General features: G+C 42.0%; 1 protein-coding gene across 1 annotated transcript in view; it reads right to left on the bottom strand.

Annotated features, from left to right (window-relative positions):
- L3mbtl4 (l(3)mbt-like 4 (Drosophila)) overlaps window positions 1-16,316 on the bottom strand; it is a 240,963-nt gene that overhangs the window by 201,965 nt on the left and 22,682 nt on the right. The window contains 2 exon segments of the mRNA XM_013518523.1: window positions 8,997-9,084; window positions 16,140-16,202. Coding sequence (XP_013373977.1) covers window positions 8,997-9,084; window positions 16,140-16,202 — 151 coding nt within the window.

Below are 16,316 nucleotides of genomic sequence, written 5' to 3'. Positions count from 1 at the left end.
GTTTTCCCCTTTATGTAAATGGTTCAACAGCAAATGCTTCTTAGCGGGGAGTGTCTTTTGCTGAGTCTTCTGACTGTTGAATGCAGAGTGTTCACTTTCAGGGCTGTGTAACATTCCATCACACGAGCGTTTCATGATTGGCTAACTAGTCTGCATATGATGGCCCTTTGGGTAGTTCTCTTCTGGTGGCCGTGTGCACAGGGCTGCTCTGAACATTCTAGTGTGTTCTTCGAGAGACCAGAAGCGTACGCTTCTGTTAGACTCCATCCAGGAGGGAAATGGTTGGATCATGGATGTTTTGCTTCATAGTTTTTTACTTCTTAATTATTTCCTTTTGCATATGTCTATTTTAAACACCTTCTAAGTGGATTTTTAGCAGAAGTTACATTTACTTTTCTAATTTATTTTAGCTTCTGTAAACATGTTTTAAACTAAATTTAAAAAAAAAACTGTTGTGCTGGGTGTAGTGGCACACGCTTGTAATCCAAGCACTCGGGAGGCTGAGGCAGGAGGATTGTTGTAAGTTTGAGACCAGTCTGGGCTACAAAGTGAGCTCAAGGCCAGCCTGAACTGCATATCGAGAGCCTGTCTCAAAAAGACAAAATAAAATAACATGAAATAAAAATTTAAAAAAACTGTTGAGGTTTCCCTTGTATCTGTCCTTTTCTGCATGAGCTACACTATATAGCTTATGCTTCAATAGTTATTTCTGCAGCTGCATTATTTTTTCTCACTCCTATGTTTATGAATGTTCCAAAGCCACTCCATATTCTGGGTCTCCACCTTTCTCTGGGCTCATGATGCACACGCACCCCCACCCCTGCAGCAGCGGGTTCCTTGCCTGAGTGCCTGGCCACAAGATTCAGCAGAGGGAGGGCAAGAAACCAGCGTGCAGAGAGGTGAAGAATGGCAGTGTGGTGAGCGACAGAGGCAGCCATGAGTCCCGCCCAGCCTTGTGGAGGGACCTCGCGTGCTGCTGGGAAAGGCACTGGCCTTTTGTCCCCTTTTCAGAGTGGAAATAAAGGGCTGGAACATCTTACATGGCTCTTGGGCAGCCCCTGTCTGTGTGCCACCTCCAGGATGAGCTATGTACATGCAGAAAGGGACAACCTGCTCTACCCTATGTTCAATGAACCCAAGTAGCAGAGAAATGTCTTTGGCTCTGGAGTCTTGCAAAAGTCACCTTCTCCCACAGTCTGCCTCCTGCCCAGGCCTGGGCATGCTCAGCCTTGGAAGACTGGAAGTAGGGGTACATAGCAAAATGCTGGGACTAGGGCCCTCACACTGCTGTGTGGCAATACCATAGGAGAACCTTTGCAAAAGCCTAAGTTCCTACTTGAAAAAAGAAAGAAATATTTGGACCATAGCCATGGGACAAATGTACCCTTTAGTCTCTTATCTTAACCTCTCACAGCGAAAGTCAACCGCTAACTCACTTCCACTACAGGAGCACTAAGCACAGGATTTGTATGAAGTCACTTATTCCTCCCCTGAACACAGACCTGTGATGTACACAGGTTCACAGGTGAGGCTCAGAGTTTGAGAGCCTGCTTGAAGTTCTGCAGATAGGAAGTGTAAGAAAGGGGATCGGAGCAGTCACATCTCTCTCCATCACCCATAAAGCCTTTCAGTGCTGCCTCCTGGTACTGAAGGTTCAGAGCATCCAAGATCAAGGCAACCCATTCCTTCCAGCCTCTGGACTGATGGCTTGAGCTCCTCCTAGAGGGAAGGAGGTGGTATTGCGAAGTGAAAGGGCAGGCATACAGACCACTGGGTTGCAGAATGGGCTGCCTTGTTGAAACCCACCTATCTCATTCCACACTACCTCACGCTTGAAACCAGCTGGGCTCTGGGCAAGAGGGGCTTTTCTGAAGCAGTAGACTGCTTGGAACGGAGTGACACAAAATCACCTCTTTTAAGATGTAGTACAGGGTGGTCTCCAGGGCAGTGATGGAGAAAGCTCTGCGTGCAGAAGCCAGGGTCAGTGGTGGTCACATCCATCAAGAGCATGAAGTGGGAAAAAGTCCTCTGGAGGACACCAATATGCATGGGGCCCGAAAACGGGAAAACTGAGGGGTCCAGGAGCCTAACTGTGAGTTAGAGCACACCAAATCGGCATCAGGCCAGTACTTTCCAGTAGCACGCAGGGAAGAGGCAAGTCCTTAGAAGGACTGCAGGCCGCTACACCTTGGCCTCCTGGCCACCCTGATCTCATCTCCAGGACACCAGGGTCCTGCTGTAATGGAGCACAGCATGCTCCGCCCTTTTCACGTGCTGCACCTGGTGCTCACTATCTGCACCTGGACATTTCTCCCGGGACTCTCTAGAGTCACCACCGAAGCAGCTCCTTTAAGTCAATGCTCAAATGTCAGATTCTCAGCGTACCCTTCTCTGAAGTCTCTGCCAACCATGAAATTCCCTCCCCCTAAATACATTCCCTTCCTAGCTCTGTTGTCACCTAACCTTCTCCACAGCTCTTATCTCCCTCCAGCATGCTGTATACTTTACATGTCTTGTTTCCCTTGTTCCATTAGAACGTAAGCTGCCTTATCACAGGCACTGCCTGTTCACTGCAGTTTCTTCATGGCGTATTGGTGGGACCTGCTGAATATTTGCTGGATGAAGGAAATATATTTTCCCGAGAGCTTTGTATTTAATATCCTGATGCCCAGGAAGGGCAGAGTGGACCCAAAATGATACTTGTGTGCCTCACAGTTCTGAGTGTAGCTGACATGAAGCTGTTCGCATGCTGGTACTGGGGGTATGAGAGGTGGCACTGGAACAGGATGATGTCACTGTACCAACACTGGCTAGGGCACAGCAGCCTGGGTGATGTGAGGGAGACAGCTGATCGGTAACATCTGTACGAGGCACACGTCAAAGTCTTGAGCCATTTGCTCCGTATGAGAAGGGACCACTTAAGTGTGCAGTTGGTTGTGACTCTTTATAAGGGCATCCTCTATTATTCTTCTCCAGGAACCTAAGTAGAAATACAATATATGCCCCCAGAACATTCTTTCTTTAAAAACTAGGATAATGAGTAAATAGCTTAAGTCCTTAAGTCCTTGACCTCCTGGCCTGGGTGACCTATCCTATAGAGAAGAATGACAGCCAGCAATACCCCAGTGGCCAACTCAAGAACCAAAACTCATAGGTGTATTAGGATAAGCAATGTTAAAGCAATGGACAACAGTTCCAGTGAATAAAGGCAGGCATCTGTTAAGAGTCTTCCTGAGGAACAAGTCCAATCAGAACGGCCAGAGTACTGATTACAAACACACATGCCAGATGGGCCGAACAGGACACCTCTTCTAACTCTTCACTTACCAGATGAGGAAAGTGACACCTGGTATTTTAAGAGACCCACCTAAAACAAGAAAACTAAAACTGAAGCCGAGACCTGAACCCTGGTCTCCCAACTTGCAATTTATAGAAAAGAAAGCTTCTAAAGAGTTGTTTTGAGGATGAGTGCTGTGGGGTCAGCAGGAACGAGGACCATGTGTCCAGCACCAGCCAAGTCCTGGCTCACAGGGTGCTCACAAGGCAGGGAGCAGCTCCTCCCAGTGTCCAGGCATCCCAGTGCTGACAACTGCAGGAAATGTCCACTGACAGAAAGCCGCCATTCGTTCCCATGTTGACCTCTCTGAGCACGACCACAGCAAGTGGTCACTCACTGTCTGGCGTGCAACAGCTCTACACTGTTTGGTACAGGACTAAAGAATAATAAGGCAGAACCTGGAGAGAAACTGCACACCTTTCTCCTGCTGTAAAATCTTCCCAAGCTCAGGCAGGAAACTCCGGGGACAGGCCCTCCCTCGGGATGCAGCCCTGTGCTGTCTCACCAGGTCCTGTACGTCCTCACTGATGAAGGACAAACTAGTTCTCTCATGGGAATCTCCTCGCTTGGAGGGGCGGTACTGGGTACCATCACTGATAAAGCTAACGAATGGGGTTATAGACAAGCTTCCCAGCATCCTACCATCCTGCACAGGATGTGTCTTCTTTCAAGGCTAAGATAGAGTTCACTGCTGGAATGACTGACTGCCTTTGTTTTGCCTCTGTATCTCTACTCACTGGACATCACAAATGGTAGAAAAGGGGACCGCTCTTTGGTTTGGGGCCCAGTCTGATGTTGAGCCTTTCTAGTGGCTGGGATGGTGCACCATTAAAGTGCTCCCGAAAATCCCTTCTGTTCTCTACAGTTTCTTGGAAATTCCACAGCAATACAAGATGCAAAGCCAGTAGATACTTCATCATTCTTTGGCCTCACCCAGGGCCATCATATTTTGTTTGCAAAACACATGTTAAAATGGACTCGCCTGTTTGGAACCTTAGATGCCAGTAGTCCTAGACTCATATTCAGCGCATCATAGTTAAAGATGACATATCCTCTGGCAGAAGAACTCAAGAGAACCCTAACATTTATAACAGACTGCCAGATGTGTCCCCAGATGATCGATTGCACAGGGAGGACTCTGAGCTACATCTTCCTCTCCTCCTTCTCCCACTCTCCTCTCTCTCATCCTTTTTATCTCCCAGGGTCTGTCACACAATGAAAACCACAGTTGTCTTGCCACGTCGGATTCCACTCCATGCCACTCCAAGACTGACTTCAGCCTCCTCGTATGTCCTATCTTTACTGTTCTTCATCATATGCTCTGCTCCCAGCTAACACCCACCTCAATAGCTGTTCAATTAATTAAACAATAAATTGTATTTTTCTCTGAACTCTTACCTTCTTTTTGCCAGTGGAATCTATTTACAGGAACTAGCATGTGATCATCTAAAATGTAATAATTTTCTGAGTGGCTAAATAAATGCTAATGGTTAATGTTGTAACTACACAGCAGATTAATTTTTACTGATAAAAACCCAGTTATAATTTTAGCTTTCTAACGAAACTGTGAAGTAACATTAAGTAGTTACTGGCTATCAAAACATTACTATTTCAATGTTTATTGAACATTTCAAATAGCTGGCCCCAACCTTTTTGGCACCAGGGGCCAGTTTCATGGAAGACAATTTCTCCATGGACAGCAGAGGGTGAGGGGGGCTGGGGATGGTTTCCAGATAGTTCAGTGGAGACCACAACCCAGACCCCTCCCTGTGCAGCTAATGGTGAGGACTGGGCTGAATATGTGGACCATTTTGGGTAGAGCTGTCATTTTACCAATATGAAGTCTTTCAATCCACGAACACATGATGTCATTCATTTGTCTTTGTTGTCATCTCTAATTTTTTTCAGCAGTGTTTTGTGATCTTCACTGCACAGGTCTTTCTTAATTTCTAAATGTGTCATTCTTTTTTTTTTTCTTTGGTTTTTCTCCGGTACCGGGAACCGAACTCACGACCTTGCGCTTGCCAGGCAGGCGCTTTTGCCGCTGAGCTAAATCCCCAGCCCCTAAATGTGTCATTCTTTATACAACTTTCACAAAGAGAGATGTCTTCTTTTCCCTTTCACATTGTTCACTGTACAGAAATGCAACTGATTTGGTGTGTTGGCTTTCTGTCCTGTTACTTTTCTGCATTGGTTTTTGAGTTCTAACAAGCGTTTCTGGTGGAAGAAGGAGGGATCCTTAGGGTTTCTTTCTGTATATGATCATATCGTCTACTGACAGGGATCATTTTCTAGCTTCCTCTCTAATTGGGAAATTATTTCTCCTTCTTGCCTAGCTAGTATGGCTGGAGCTTTCAGTACTATGTTGTGTGAAAGTGGGCATCTGTTCCTTGTCTCTGATCTCTGAGGAAAAGCTTCTGCTTTTCACCACTGAGCATGGTATTTGCCTCTTGTTATGTTAGGGTAATTTCCCTTTGTTCCTAATTTGTTGAGTGTTTTTTATCATAACAACAGGTTGAATCTTATCAAATCCATTTTCTGCATCAGTTGAGATGACTGTGGGGCTTTTTCTTCATTTTATTAATGAGGTGCATGACACTGATCTGTTTTCATACATGGAACTATTCTTACATTCCAAGAAGAAATCCCACGTGGCCATGTTGTCCAATCCTTTTGGTTGCTATTGAATTCAGTTTTCTAATATGTTGTTCACAGGGAATATTGGTCTGCAATTTTTTGTTGTGTATCTGGCTTTGGTATCCTGGTAATGCCAGCCTCAAAAATAAATAAGGATTTGTTCCTTCCTCTACAGGACTTGGGAAAACTTTGAGAAGGGTGATGTGAGTTCTTGAAATGTACATTGGAATTTACCAGCACAACCGTAAGTCCAAGGTTATTCTTCATTGGGATTTTTTTTTATTGCTGACTCAAAATGTCCATGAGGGGCTGGGGATTTAGCTCAGAGGCACAGCGCCTGTCTGCCAAACAGCAGGCAGTGAGTTACATTCCCAGTACAAAGGAAAAAAAAAAAAAAAAAAGGAAAGAAAAAAAATGTCCATGAGTTATTTTATGTAAAATATTTTATAAAAGTAGTATGAGTTATTGTATATTCTTATTGTGCTGGGAACCGCGGATAAAATTTGGGTGAAATATAGTCCTTGCCAACAGAGTGCCCATGCTGGGTTACACAGTGAGGGCCCTCAGCCTGTTCCTCGCCTTTTCCATTTTCATGTCTTAATTTTCTAATATTATTGTTAGAAGGCACAAGCTTGAAGTGTGATCTGAAAGTATTTATCAACTGCTTAAAACCTGTCCTCATACCCGTGATCCAATAACTTTATGTGTACTATCCACAAAGAAATAACAAGCACAGAGTGTATTTAACAAGTTGGCCTCTCCATTGCTATTCATAACAACTACAAAATATTAATATCCAACGCTAAGAACAAACCTGACTGAACTGTACTATCCTCATCATATGGATAATTAATGCAGTCACAAGCAGCCAGGCATTTAAAGAAAAGGGCATATATTCAATTTGTATTTTCAGGTTAAAGAAAAGTTACAGAAGCAATATGACCAATAACATCACAGAGTTAATTTTAATTACCTACGGGTAGTCAAATAAACAGTGATTGAAAAAAATAGCAGAATGATAGCAGCAAACTCTACCTAGTGGGGGAGTTATTTTTCCAATTTTTAAAAGCTGTTTTGGTCTAGGTTTGCAGTACAGAATAATTACACACACCCACTCATGGTGGGAGTTGGGTACGTCCAGGGGGATTTGTGTTTTTAATTTACTCATTATAATGTTACATACTTCACAGATTTCCTCATCTTATATGAGAATATTTGTACCTTCTGCTTTAAAGAGTAAATCACTGAACCAGTGATTACAGACGAGGATTCAGTAGTAAAGTGAACTGGTTCACCAGGGCAGATGTCAGCTGACTGAGTCCTGTACAGAGAATGCACCTGACCTTCTGCGATGCTTCCATAACGAGTGTGGGGAATCTGCTTTTCCTAAGACGCCTTAGGAATGTGGCGATACAACTTTCAACCAAAAAAAAGAGCAAGCAGACAGGTAACAAGCTGTGGCAGCAGGTGTCACCTGCCGATGGAGCTTCAGTAAAGCTGGCTCCTGGAGCCATGCAGTCACATGAGATCAGTCTACCTGAGACACCGGGCATGATAACTCTCAAGGATGCTCTACACTGTACCAAGTTGCTCCAGAAAAGCATTCTACAGACAGCAACAAAATAGGCAAGCTTCAGTGCCCCCCACTTTCCATGGCTTTTCGCGACCACACTGATACACACTCACTGTGGAGGAAGGTGGTATTTATAAGAAAAGAGCCCTACAAAATCAGGAACCAAATTTATTCCCCTGGCCTGTGAATTCACAGAGCTCTCCAGAATACAAGAAGCCCTGAAGAAAGAACTCAAGCACGTCTTACACATCTGCTTGTGTGGTTGCTTTTTAAACCAGGGGAGTAGCCATCCCAAGGTGTCTACAGCATCCTGAGCCCATTCCCATAGCCAGGTTAAGAACCCTTCTCCTCTGGTCACATTCCCTGAGACTCCCTGAGGGATTCCCCAGCCCTCTCTGGTCTGGTTTACCATTGCCAACTATATCCTCCCCGAGCTAAAACTCTTCGTTATTGCTTTCATGCTCTTGCATGAAATGGCCTCAGTCTACCTGCCCAGCTAATTATTATCGCAGCCACGGAGCAAAACCCATTTTGGGCTCCTGACTTCCAGGACTCTAAGGTGACAAACTTGTGTAGTTTTAGGCCACTAAGTTTGTGGCCATTGTCCCAGAGCGGCCTTAGCTGCACAAAGCAATTGTTGCCTTCTGGCCGGGTGTTTGCCTCATCCCCTTGCTACCTTCTCTTCCAGCATAGCACGCAGACCCTGCCCACTATCAGCTGCGAGGTTAAGGAAAGCTGCTCACTCCCCAACGAGTTTGCAGAGTAGAGCCCATAACTCCACAGTACCACAAGTAAGAAAAGGAAGGAGCAAGTTGCAGGGGAGGATAAGCCAGCCAACAAGTACAGGAAAAAATAGAGCAGAAACACTACTTAACAAACATCACACTCACCACAAATTCACCTGACACCAAGGCATGCTAAAAATCAGTAAGGGGCGCAGGATGTTTCTACAATCTCAAAGTAACTGCTCCCCCCAGCAATATGATGTGTCCCAAAAGGAGAGAGAGACATTTGAGAGTGGAGACATGCCCCCACACTATCTTAAGCAAGTGACCACAATCACCACCCACAGGAGGGGGAGCTGCAACCACACAGCACCTGGCAGGACACAGGGAGCACCCAGCACAGCCGTGGTCACCTCTCCAGAGAGGCCTGGCCCACACTGACCACGGGGAAGCATCAGACAAACCCGAGTGAAGGGCGTGGTGCTGAGTAACTTGCCTGGGATCTTCAAACTGGTCGTAAAAGCCAAGGCCAGACTGAAACACAGCAATACATGAAGGGTACGAGGGAGTCCAACACAGGAATGCACTGTGATCCTCTGTGCTTTCCTGTCTGCTTATTTTTTAAAATAAAGCATATCCCTGCCCGACAGCTGGACAGAAAGGAGGTCTTTTGCCTATTCTTTTGACTCTTCTGAGTCCTTAACAGGTTTCAGGTTTTAAATACCTTTGCAGGGCGGTCACCAGTCCTGAACAGCATGTTCCACACCCTGTGCCGCTGTCCTCCTTCTGCCCTGCCATGCCCTGCAGACTGGCTGATGTTCAACAGCTCCGATCCTCAGCAGGCCAGAGCTTTCTCATTTCTTACTTTTACTTTTGTTCGTACTCTCCCTCCACCTCCTGTCCCTTCCAGAGCCTGTCTAGGTTTATACGCGACACCCGCTGAAGCCAATCCAGGTGCTGCTTCCTCAGTGAAGACGCTGGCCCTGCTCCTTCTATTGAGCTCAAAGTCCCCCATGCAGGCTTCCAGTCTGAGCAGTGGGAAGCATCCACATCAGGGCCATGGGCATGATCCCTGACCTCTTTGGACTCCACTCCTCCAACAAGGAAACCAAAATAATTGACCAATGTCATAAGGGATGCCTTGAAAATCAGTGTGTGGAGTCACTTAAATATTGGGCAGTCAAGAAAAAGGAGGCTCAAAGATAAGACTGCATCTCTCACTCGTTGTGATGGCTAAAACACAAAGACAGACAAGGGCTGGTGAGGAGCTGGAGGATGCTCATGCTCTGCCCGAGGCATTGCAAACTGGGCAGCTCCTCAGTCACTCAGATGTGGACTCACTACATCGCCCAGCAATTCCACTCCCACCTACAAGCACAAGCGAACTGAACCACACACTTGAGCACAAATTTCTATGAAGAAACATCCTTAGCAGCGTTATGCAGAGGAGTCCTGAGGGGGAAATAACCCAAGGGCCCATCAGCAGATGAGCGGAGGAGCAAAGTGTGGCTCAGCCCTTCAGTGCAACAGCTTTGAAAGTAACAACAAATGCCACTGACATGTGCTAGGATTGTGAATGAGCCGCAAAGAAATGAAGCTCAGCAAAAGAAGCCGGACACAAGAGGCCAAATTCTTCTTCTCAGGAAATGTCTAGCATGCGCACATCTGTAAAAACAGGAAGCAAATTAATCATTGTAGAGGGCTGAGAGAGATAGAGAATTGGGGAGTAATCACCAAATACTGTGAACTTCCTTTTGGGGTGATGACAATGTGAGAAAGTTGAAGGTGGCAATGGTTATACAACTTTATAACTAGGATGAAAGCCACTGAATCGCACTCTGTAAATTGATGAATTGGATGGCATGTAAGTTATACTCACTAAAACTTACATGAACTAAATAGATCCCTTCCTTCTATTTGGTTTTACTCTTTGATTCTCTACATTCGATTATGTAAACAACCAAGCACATGTTTGCTGATCTGGATCTGTGTTCACGGGCAGCCCGGCATCCAGTGTGAATCACAGACTCCTTTGGAGAGGTGCGCCATGCTTCTCAGGGATGTCCTTCCTGGAGACATGAGCTTGCTGTCATTCATGTGCTCTGATAGCCATCAAGACTCCACATAGCCTTCCGTCCCCAAGCCCAGCCCCCAGGGGGCTAGGAGAGGGTCAGGGTCTTGGCATCAGCTACAGAACAGAATTTCTGTACAAGGCTGAGGGGGAAACAGTCTTTTGAGAGTGTTTAAACTGGTAAACAAGGCTCTCTGAGCAAGGCAGAGGACTGGAAATTCACACACATACACAACAGTCAGAATTATTTTTTAAATAGTAAAGTAACTGAAGAATTATAACTGAAGAATTGTAACTTCAAAGAGTCAAACTAGCTGAATAAAGGATCACTTTTTTCCTGGTAAAAATTGAAGACAACTTCTTCAGTATGAAAAAGGTCTTTTACACATACCCACAAAAATATCATGCTTGATAGTGAAAGATTGAAAGTTTTTCCCTAAATTAGGAGCAAGAAAAAGATGTCTGATCATCTCACTCCTATTCATTGGTGCATGGAAGGTCTAGATGGGTGAACTGAGCAATAAATAAAAGGTTTCTAGAGGAAGAAGTAAATATCTCCAGATGTAGATGCCATAATTTAGCATGTAGACAATTCTAAGGGTCCTCTTTTAGAGCACTATTAGAGCTAATAAATGAAAACACCAAAGTTGTAAAACATAAGGTCAATAGTAGAAGCCAACTGTATTTCTGTATTAACAATAAACTATACAAATATGAAATTCAGGAAACAATTCCATTTATTATTTCATAAGAAAGAATAAACCAGACAAAACAAGAAAACTATAGACCATTATTTCTGATGAATAAATATACATAGAAAAACACTCAACAAAATACTAGCAAACTGAGTCCAACAAGACTATAAAAGATTTCACACCATATATAACAAGTGGATTTTTTCCCAAGAATGCAAGGATGGTTCAACACAAGGAATCGATGTAATGATCTCAGTAACAGTACAAAGAAGAAAATATTTTGCAACTCCAGAGATGCGAAACAAAGCACTGGAAAAAATTCAACACCCTTTCATAATTAAAAATAAAGGCTCAGAAAATTAGAGATAAAGGGAAATTTCCATAACATCATAAAAGACACTTACTGAAAATCCACAACCAACAACATATTCAGTGGTAAGAGACTGAGACTGACATTTTTTCCTGTAAGATTAACAACAAAGCAAGAGAGCTTATTTTCACTACTTCTGTTCAACATTTAGTGGAACCCCTAGACAGATATACTAGGCAAGAAAAAAATTAAAGGCATCCAAATTGGAAATGAAGAAAAGAACCTATCTCTTTTAGTAGATGTTATGATTTTATGTATTAAAATCCTATCAAATCCACATACAAAGAAAACCACAAGATAGAGCTAATGAACTAGTTCAGTAACACTGCAGAGCAAAAAATCATGCACAAAATCAAATATATTTCTTTGCGCCCACAATAAATAATTCCAAAAGTCAAAAAATAAAACAATTCCATTTATAATAGCATCTAAAAGACTAAATTGCTTAGGAATAAATTTAATCAAACAGTTGAAAGATCAGTAAAGTGAAAACTAGAAGACACTGATGAAATGAAGAATTATACAAAGAGAAGACCAAACATATCCATGGACTGCTAAATTTAATGTTAAAATGGCAATATTCTCCAAAGATTCAATACAATGCTTATCAAAATTCCAACAACCATTTCTCCAAAAATGAAAAGGCTACTCCTTCAAATCTTATGGCCCCAAATAGACAAAAGTCTTTAAAAAGAAGAACAAGGTTAGACAGTGCACAGTTTTCTAATTTCAAAATTGATAGGAAATCTCAGTCAAGCCCAGTGGAGGAGTAGAACTAGGAGTTCAAACATAAATTTAAATATTTATGGTAAAATTATTTTCAAAAATGCTGTCAAGACCACTCAAGGCAAAAGACAACAAATGATGCTGAGAAAATGGATAATCAGATGCAAAAAAATTAAATTGAATCTCTACCTCATTTTATAGGCCAAAATTGAATAAAAATGAATTCACCACATGAATTTGAGTAAAACTACAAAATATGGAGGAAAAAAACATAGAAGTAAATACCTTTGACTTCTCACTTGGCATGGAATCTTAGATTTAACACCAAAAGCAGCAAAAGAACAAAATAAGTAAATTACACACCAAAATTAAAACTGCTGTGTATCAACGGATGATGTGACTTAAATGTGATCCATTTCTTCCTATACATGCTCAGCCACTGCTGTCTACATAATGTGACCCAGGCCTTACTAGACCTGAGCTGACACAGGTATCATGCTCTTGAGCCTCCAAAACCATGAGCTAAGTAAACCTTTTATCTTTACAAAGTGAGCTACCATCAACATTTTATTACAATAACATAAATCTGACCAGTACAGAGGACATGATCAAGAATATGAAACTGCAGCCCAAAGAAAGAGAAAAATCAATTTCCAAGTCATCCATCTTATAGAAGTTTAAGGTCTGAAAAACATAGGAAATTCTTTGATAAGGATAATAGGGAAATAAAAGTAGTTAAATATTGAAATAAATAATAAAACAATCCAATTTAAAATAGGCAAAGGAGTTGAATAGACATTTCTCCCAAGAAAATATAAAAATGGCTGAAAAGTACATATAAAGATGTTCACCATGATCAGTCAGTAAGGAAATGCAAATCAAAGCCACAGTGAAACACAACTTCACAGGCACCAGCATGCTCTTACTCAAGAAAACAGAAAATAGGAAACACTGGCAAGGATACGGACAACAGAAAACCTTGTGCGTTGCTGGTGGGAATGTGAAATGGTGTAAAAGCTTAGGAAAACAGTTTCTCAAAATATTAAACATAGCATTATCATGTGATTCAGCAACTGCACCCATAGGTATATGCTAAAGAGAAATGAAGACATATGTACACATAGAAAATTGCATGTGAATTCTTATAGCAGTATTATGTATAACATCTAAATGGTACAAATAAACCACATGCCTATCAAAAGACTGGTGGATAAAAAAACTGTGGAATAGAATATTATTCAATCATAAAAAAGGAATGAACTACTGAAACGTGATATAATTTGATGAACCTCAAAAACATGATGCTAAATGAAGAAAGATGGACAAAGAAAAGTCAAATGATATGTGGCCGCTTTTACGTAATAAATCCAGAATTGACAAATCTACAGAGGCAGAAAATTTATTAGAGGCTCCAGGCGAATGGGAGTGGACTGACTACTTAACAAGTGCGGAGTGTTTTACAAGGTAATAAAAACATTCTAAAGCTAAGAGAGCTGGTGTTTGTGTAACATTACTGAATATGACTGAATATGTGCTAAACATTACTGAATTATGTGCTTTCAAATGGTTAATTGTATGCTATGAAAATGTCACCTCAATTTTCAGAAAGAATAAAATATTCACTAGTAAATGTTTTTAAGTGAAAGACTTATAGACTGAAAACTACAATTATCATTGAAAAAAATTAAAGAAGGCTAAATAGATGGAAAGAGATCTCACATTCACAAGATTAAAAGAAAAATACTGTAAAAGTGGCAATATTCCCCCAAATGATCTACAGCTTCGGTGCAATCTCTTTCCAAATCCCAGCTGGCTTTTAACAGAGCTTGACATCCTTTTTAATTCTGGGACTCAAAAGAGCCAGAAACAATCTTGAAAGAGAACAGTGCTAGGAAACTCAGTTTCCAATTTTGAAATTTACTACAACGGCAGAGAAGTCAGGATAGGATGTGAGTGGTGTAGAAACAGATATACAGACTCACAGAACAGAATTAAAAATGTAGAAATAAACCAGTTCTACAATTTTCAATAAAGGAGCCAAGAACAATCTTTGATAACCTTAGGCCTTTCTTAGACGCCATAAGCCTATTGATGGCTGGACTCAGGACACCTCATTCCTGATAGGCAACACACAGCCTTTTCAGACTCACACAGCAGCAAGAGCCATGGACAGGAACTTGAGCACTGAGCCAGCCCCAGGTCGGAGAAGGCAAGCCGGAAGCAGCAAGGGGTTGCTTCACAGAGGAACCGGAAGGAGCAGCTCTGGGCTCTGAGCTATGGCCAAGCATTCTGAGACCCAGGGACCATCCCATCTCACGCTTGACAAGCATCATTCAAAGTTAGCTTTAGCCCACTTACAGAGAAACAGGACAGCTGACTAACTCTGTTTGTGTGTCAAAATCAGAATTTAAGGTGCTAACTATTTCCAAAAACTATTCGTGGTGAAATGGATACTTTTAATAGTTTGCAAATTTTTTTGCTTTGTTTGACTCCCTTATTTCAGTTATTGATTTTTTTCACTACATTAAAGAATTTAATGGGAATATTTCTTAGAATTTGTCTATCCTTAAAGAGAAAAAGATTTAAAAACAACAAAACTCCAAAATCATTCAAATTAAAAACCAAACAGCTATTCACTTTGGATGGCAGATACCTTATTCTACATTTCTTCCTACACATTATGTATTGAAAGAAAACAACTTTCTCTTTGAATGCTCGTTTGTAAAATGCTGATTACTGGGATTACAGCCATAATGTCTAATTTTTTTATGGTTATGGGGGTCACACCCAGGGTCTCAAGCATGTAAGGCAACACTCTACGACTCAGAGACATCTCCATCCCTAATTTAATTTTAACTTCATCAGCAGAGAGACTTTACTGAGAAGGTCTCTGAATATGTCTTGTATTTTTGTAATAAAAAGAAACTGACCAGAAAGAGCCATTATTTAAATGTTTAGTTAGGCTATTAAGTTGGTTTGTTGAAAGAGATCAGAAAAATCTAGGCGTCTGTAAAGTTAATTCTCACTTCACAGATTTCTATATCTTATTTTTTGCTCTAACTGTAAGTATATTTAATATTCTTATGGTTTGATTAATTAATTAAAGTATAAGATTAATATACCTGGTAATAGCTAGTTCAGAATGTAAATTCTCAGCAATAGGATTCACTGAATGGGACAAGAATTTTTAGCTACTTTTTTTTTTTTTTTTTTTTTCCTCCATTTGTTTTTTAAGTTTTTCCTCCGGTACCGGGAACCGAACTCACGACCTTGCGCTTGCCAGGCAGGCGCTTTGCCGCTGAGCTAAATCCCCAGCCCCTAGCTACTTTTTTTTTAATGGCCAGTGAATACACCTGGGTAGCCACAGTCCATTCTCACTACAAAGAAGGTCATACCAAGTTAGGACACATCATGATTGACAGAACCAAGCACATCATTTTTATCATATACCTTGTGTGTTAGTTACTTTTTTTCTCATTACTGAGAAAAAATAAAGGAAAGGTTTATCTAGCTTACAGTTTGTGGAAGTTTCAGTCCATAATCAGCTGGCTTCAAGCAGGGTGGCATGGCAGAGAGGCAACAGTTCATGGTGGCAGAAGACAGCAAAAGCAACAAGAGCAAAAACGGGAGGAAAAAGCAAGCCTCTTTTCCTCCTTTATTTTGTAAGCAGGCTACCCATGCTAGAGCAAGGTAAAACCATCTCTGTGTCTTCCTCTTGCACAGGCTTAGGGTGTTTACAGAGTGAGGACCCTAGCTCCCTGCTGAGTTACTTAAAGTTGACACAATGAATCAACTATTACAACCTGGAGGATAAACAGCGGCCCCAGGGCATGTCCTCCACACCCTAGGATGTAGAACTGCTGAGTTACTTAGTCAAGCTTCTAAACTTCTCAAATTGACACAATGTATCAACCGTTACACCTTGTATTGAAATATGGCTTACCTAAACAAAAACAAAAATGAGAACAGCTCCTGACACAGAGGTGACTTCCAAGAAAACCTAACGTTAGTCCATTCTCCTGACCACACCAACCCACAGGCTGAATGTAAGGGCTACTGACATCACACCTTCAAACACAGACTCAACATTCAGTTCCATATCACCCCAAGCCACAAAAATGTCTGAGAGTCATGGCCATTCTGGACATCAAGAGACAAGGGAAAAGAACACTTCATAGCTAC

This window comes from Chinchilla lanigera, unplaced genomic scaffold (genome assembly GCF_000276665.1).
Source record: "Chinchilla lanigera isolate Chin_1 unplaced genomic scaffold, ChiLan1.0 scaffold00001, whole genome shotgun sequence".
In the NCBI taxonomy this organism is placed as follows: Eukaryota; Metazoa; Chordata; class Mammalia; order Rodentia; family Chinchillidae; genus Chinchilla; species Chinchilla lanigera.
This window is presented reverse-complemented; position numbering and strand designations above follow the sequence as displayed.